Here is a 6,084-nt window from a genome sequence, read left to right as displayed (position 1 = left end):
GTAGCATTTGGGAAGTCCTTCGTGGGACCCAGACCTCTCCAATCTTAGCAAAAAGCGGGCCTGGCTCCCTGGTCTATAGATCCGCGTGTGTTCTGACGGCCGGCGGTGGTGGCCACAATTTTAGTTCCTCTGTTGCGCTGGGCTGCTCCCACATTACAGCCAGGGACGGCCCATACTTGCCAGATTAAAAAAAACGAACAGTAAATGCTAGCCTCATAGAACAAAAAAACACAGAGACACACAAAAGTACTACCCTGATACTAGCTAGTGACTAAAAAAAAGTATCCTGATACTACGATCAAGCAATGCAGCAGAACTACCAGTTCACATTTCACGGCGCAATTTTATAAATTAGCTTTTTTAAAACGCAAATAATGCCGGGGTAAGTTGGTTTCGAGAAGGCTAGATGGATCACGAGCTAGTTACATCATTGCCATCTCTTTGTATTTAAATGTTTTGGTACCTCTAAGGTGGATACTTTACACTAGTTTCTCTTGTACAAGTAATAATCAAATAAACTCAAGAGTTTTCTACTGGATAAATTACACAAGTAATCAAATCGAATGAAATAGACTACAAGCTTAAATTTCCACTCTAAATACTCATGCATGTTAAAAATGTTACGGATTTCTGCACTGTCTGATTGGACCGTCTCATGGATGCTGACTGACAAAACTATCAAAGGATGGGAAGGACAACTTTGACCCAAAACAAATATCACATACCCGCAAAAACAATATCACATGACAATTTACTTATTGACCCCTCATTGACCTCATACATATACCTAACATTCATAGTCTTATATACTAAGAAAACTACTTCTACAGCACTCTGCCAAGATTTGTAGATATTTAAAGATATTCTGGGCAAGTACAAATACAAACGCACTTTAATACATTAGAAGGGCTTCTGTTTTGACAAAATATTCCCTTAACATCTCAAATTCAATTAAAAAGTAAAAAATCCTAACAAAATATAGCTCCAGTTAGCACATCAAAAACATACTTGTAATGATAAATAGTAGAATGGCATTGAAAACATGCATCTTAATATGTAATACTTTCTCCGTTCCAAATTAATTGTCACGGTGTTGGTCAGATTTGGTCTAGATACGTATCTAGATACGTTCCCGTCCATATGTTGGCTCATTTAGCAAAAATATTCGCGATAACTAATTTGAAACAGAGGGAATAATTACTATTTAAAATGTAATTAAGATAGCAGTATTGAAGAATGTATAAATAATGTGACATACATTACCGCGAAAATAAATAATGACAAGGTAAAAAAGTTTTATATAAATAGATGAGAAGGGTGGATTTTAATCTACGTTGTGGCGACAAATTGGACCATTCCTCCGCTAGAGGACTTTGTCCTTGATTTTCCAGCATATGGACATCGTTCAAGCAGGCAATACACTACCATTAGGTTTTAATTAGGCCTCGTCCCAAGCGTACAGATATCATCACCGAAGCTACCTTGCCCATCTGCATAGACACATACCCTTGCTCGTCGCCATATCCCCCAATGCGGATCACACACACTCTCAGTCCTAGATGCCAATGTGTTTAGTCAAGGCACACCTCTTCATCGGGGGAGGTGCACTCTCCCCACCTTTCAATGGAATAACATTAATACAAGATGTCGAAGGTCCATTCATGCATGGAAAATATCGGAGTTGGACAATATATAAGAATGCAATTTTTTTTGGGTTATCTAGGAGCTTAAGGAGAGGAGTGATTCACGTTAACTCCTACGCTCACGTGCCTTGTCACGCCATGTGTGTGTTGATCCGAGTTGGGTAGAGCTAATTCTTGGTGTTTGGCAAAGAATCGGATTTTAGTCCATTGTGGGTTTCAAATGCGAGTTGTGTCCTACTTCTTAGTGGAATATTACATAAGAAGGATAAGGGCAATCACAACATGAGTGTGGGAAATTGGAGGCCTAGCTACATGTAAACCTTTATTTAAAAAACAAAAATCATATATACAAGTTGGAAAAAATAAAAATAGTTTGGATGTAGTCAATAATGCATCGTACAAACGTGAAAAACCTAATATCAAATCCTTTATATTCTAGGCTACAAATTATAAATGGACATTTAATAGTTTTGAAATGTGCACCATTTGCTTTTTTTTTTTTGCGAAACCTAGTACAGACGCAGACGTTACACATACGTACATGCACTCACACCTATAAACACGCACACGCACACTCTATCCTTATGAGCATCTTCGAGAGATGAGTCCAAAAAACTGATTCGACGGGTCTTGAGATTGACGAAGTAACCACGGACACTTGACTGTTGATGGAAACATCGCCTCCCACCAAAGAATATTTCATCTTTTAATGAGATACCAAAGTGTCAAATCTAGAATTTGAACTTTAATGGACTAGGGGTGCCACTGTCCTCCTAACCATCCAACCACAGATCGATTCTCCCATTTGCTATACTAGAATTTAACGAAAAATGCTTTTAGCTCTCGAGATCATGTGCTCCTGCCATATAAAAAATACTTTTGCAAGTTATAAAAAATCAATAACAGTTCTGGAAATTGTCAATAATACATCTCACAGTCATGTAAAATCTAAACCAAAACTTCTTTTTATTTTGAGCTGGATAAAAAAGTAAAATCTAATATGTTTTAGAAATTTGAAAATATACTACTCAGATCTACACTTGTGTTATTTTTGTGTAGCTTAAAATATAAAGTGTTTGGAGTTAATTTTTGTCACGATTGTGGGATACATCAGATTTTTTTGAAACTTAAAAATATAGTTTCTGATTTTTTTTTAACTACTTGTGCTCATGTGCACCAAATCTCTTGTTCAGAATACGAACTTCTATCATTTTTGTGTGTAGCCTAAAATATAAAGTTGCCTCTATGAAACTTTACATGTTTATAGCATACATCTAGATTTGGTTTTTCAGATTTTCCGAATTTTTCTTATGCGGCGGAGGACTTGTGAAATGGCGGCCGCCATGGATCTGATTCAGCCACGCCTTCAACCTAGGCCACCGGATTCGACCTCGTCGGAGCTCCTTCTTTCGCCTAGGTAGTTTCTGCCGCCCGAATTGACCGATTTGGTCGCTGCATGTTCTTGGAGTCCGATCTATTCAAGCATTTCTTAAGATTCAACCACAGATAAGCACTTCAACCTTGACCTCATCGAGCAAATGATGTTCCCCCTTCATTCATTTTAGTTTCCTATTTATTGGTGTGTGAGGTGAAATCGTTCATTATTTGATTTGAACACCAAATCGAAAATTCAGATATAATTGGCGTGCGTGATTTTTCGTTGGCCCTTTTACACAACTACTCTAGAGGCAATCAGGACACAGGGAACGGGTCAGTACAACAGTTGATACAAACTCACGCGCCCATCCGTCGTCACAGTACAACAGTTGAACGTGTAAGACCGAAAAAAATTACTCTAGAACGACAAAGTTCTGCAGCTCCCGGTCCTCGTCGAGGGCGGCCTCCCTGACCACCCGGAGCACGTCGGTCAGCGACACCACCCCGCGCAGCAGTGCCTCCTCGCCGTCGTCGACGACCCACAGGCGGTGCACATGGCTCGCCGCCGCCTTCTCGATCACCTCCCCGAGCGTGCTGTCCATGGAGCACGTCACCATCTCCCGCGGCCGCGGCGGCTTCTCTTCGTTGCCGGTGCCCGCCACGCCACCAGCGTCCACGGTGGTGCCGGCGGTATCACCGTCGTCCGTGGCCTGGACGCCGGTCGCCGCGTCGAGTGGCTTGCTGCCATCCCGCCGGTACTCGGCCACCTTCTTCTTGAACTCCGCCACGGTGGTCCCCAGCCACGACCGCAGCTGCGCCACCGGGCAGTCGCGCAGGTCCGTCGCCGAGAACGTCTCCACCACCTTCTTTCCTCTCCCCTGCACCACAAACAGAGCAACCAGTTACCACATCGATGAATACAAACAGAGCAACAAGCAGAGTGTTGTTGAGGCGGTGAGGAAACAGAACTAACGTCTTGCAGGATGTACGCGTCAACGGGGGCGTCGACGACGGGGACGGCGGTGAGCGACCCCGCCCGCATCGTCCTGATGGCCTCAATCACCTTGGTGCGGTTCGCGACGGCCAGCACGGCCTCGCTCGCCGCGCCGAGCTCCCGGACGGTGCGCGACAGGACGCCGCCGAGCTCGGCGCCGTGCGCGCGCAGGAACCTGACCACGTCCATCTGCGTGAGCATCCTGTAGACCGGCGCGGACTCAACCAGCTCCACCGCCACCACGTTCTCCGCCGAGCTCTCCAGCGGCACCAGCGCGCGGTGCACGCCCTTGCTGAACGTCTCCATGCAGTCCAGCAGGCTTGAATCGCCGTTGATTAATCAAAACAATGTCAAATGTGTCAGTTTCACGATCTGAATTTGTCGAGAGATCGAAGTGCTACAGAAATTACAGGTTAGGAAGTAGTTAGTACCTTGTGTTTGGGTGGAACGTCCACAGGGTGAGGCCCTCCAGGGAGTGGCCAATGACGGAGGACACCGGCACGGACATGCGGTGGTCGAGGTCGATGGCCTCCGGCGGCGCGGCCGGGCCATTCCCGACGGCGGCAGCATCATCATCGTGGCCGGCCTCGGCGATGTGGGTGAGGATGTCGAGCATGTTGACCATGCCGATGTAGTGCTTGCGGGCGACGCCGGTGGCGGGGTCGGACTCGACGATCATGGACCCGCCGGCGCCGATCCAGTGGCCGGGCGGCGCGGCCACGGTGACGGCCGAGACGCGGCCGGCGAGGAGCGCGTTGGCCGCGTTGGCCAGCGTGGCCGTGTAGGGGACCTCCACCAGCCGCTGCTTGGCGCGCGCCAGCTCCAGCACCTTGCGCTCCCGGAGGACGCCGCAGAGGCCCGCGCGCGCCTTCTTGTTGCTCTCGCCGCCGCCTGCGCCGTCCTTGTCGCGGCCGTGGCCGTGCAGGGATTCTTGCTGCTGCTGCTCGTCGCCGTACGCTCGCATCTGCGCCATTGTCGATCTGAAGGATTTTTGGTAGTGCACTGCACCAGTACTGGAGTGAGGAAGTGAGGAGATGAGCTGTGTGTTCTGGATGAGTTTTTAATGGCGTTCGGATCGAGCGCTTCGAGTGAGGCTGTACGTGGCGAGCAGCGAGGCTGCATCGCGTGTCTGGCTGCCGTGTGGAAAGCAACGTGGTGCAGCGAGCCACCGACCACCACGAGTCCGTGGCCACGTCCAAAGTTTCGCTACAAAACTAGTAGACCTGTAAACTAAATCGATGCCTCGGTTCTCCAACGGATTTTCGTACTACTGTTTTCATAATCACTGTTGTGGCTAAGTGATACGAAACTTGTAAAGTACAGCACACCGGGCCCACTTCTAAATTAACTATGAACTAGCAAATAAGCCTGAATTCTGAATTATAAATTGCAACAATTCCTGATATGTCATTTCTTAGAACATAGTATTGCCGGGTCGCATCGCTGCAACCTTAGCATAATCCTAATATCATTTCGCTTAATCTGGATCGCAGCGCGGTAGCATCGCATGATAGAATCACGGAATTATCTTCTCTGTTATTTTCATAATGTTGAGTTTTTTCATACGCCAAAGCGAATACTAGTGCAAAACATGGAGAATGCATCAAGGCCTAATTATTTGCTACCGATAGGCGCTAGTTCAACTCTATGTTATGTTTTCATTCTCTAGTATTTGTAGGTCTAACTCAGTTTATTTTCTGTGGTCCTAGGAGACTATTTTATCTGTTACTTTTTCAAGTATTGGGTTTTTTTTTTTCTCATACCCGAATTTGCTACCGCTAGTTCAACTCTGTGTTATGTTTGCATTCTTGAGTATTTTTATTCTAACTCTGTTTTTTTTGTAGCATTGGGAGAATTTTTTTTAATCTTGAGTTTTTTTTTTGCATGCCATTACTAGTGCAAAACGTAGAAAATGCAGCAACGCCCAATTATTTGATACGGCTTGCTCTATGTTATGTTTGCAGTCTCGAGCTTTTGTAGCCCTGAATAATAAGAAAATGCCAGGATCAACCTGTGTGCGCGTGCATCCATTTTCTCCAATATTAGAAAAATGCTATTTATTTTTAAAAA

General features: G+C 45.7%; 1 protein-coding gene across 1 annotated transcript; it reads right to left on the bottom strand.

The window, feature by feature from the left end:
• Positions 1 to 3,272: 3,272 nt before the first annotated feature.
• On the bottom strand, positions 3,273 to 5,291 carry LOC127308234 (SNF1-related protein kinase regulatory subunit gamma-like PV42a). The gene is made up of 3 exons (XM_051339005.1): positions 4,446 to 5,291; positions 3,994 to 4,333; positions 3,273 to 3,898 (listed from the first exon to the last, which is right to left on the bottom strand). Exons 1-3 carry the CDS (start codon positions 4,985 to 4,987, stop codon positions 3,434 to 3,436), a joined length of 1,347 nt encoding a protein of 448 aa, XP_051194965.1. The 5' UTR covers positions 4,988 to 5,291; the 3' UTR covers positions 3,273 to 3,433.
• Positions 5,292 to 6,084: the final 793 nt, after the last annotated feature.

Source organism: Lolium perenne, chromosome 6, assembly GCF_019359855.2.
Source record: "Lolium perenne isolate Kyuss_39 chromosome 6, Kyuss_2.0, whole genome shotgun sequence".
Classification (NCBI taxonomy): domain Eukaryota; kingdom Viridiplantae; phylum Streptophyta; class Magnoliopsida; order Poales; family Poaceae; genus Lolium; species Lolium perenne.
This window is presented reverse-complemented; position numbering and strand designations above follow the sequence as displayed.

Coding starts and splice junctions, on each gene's coding strand:
- LOC127308234 (XM_051339005.1), bottom strand. CDS start 4,987: ATGGCGCAGATGCGAGCGTACGGCGACGAGCAGCAGCAGCAAGAATCC. Junction 4,334..4,445: donor ACGTTCCACCCAAACACAAG/GTACTAACTACT, acceptor CGGCGATTCAAG/CCTGCTGGACTGCATGGAGA. Junction 3,899..3,993: donor ACGCGTACATCCTGCAAGAC/GTTAGTTCTGTT, acceptor TTTGTGGTGCAG/GGGAGAGGAAAGAAGGTGGT.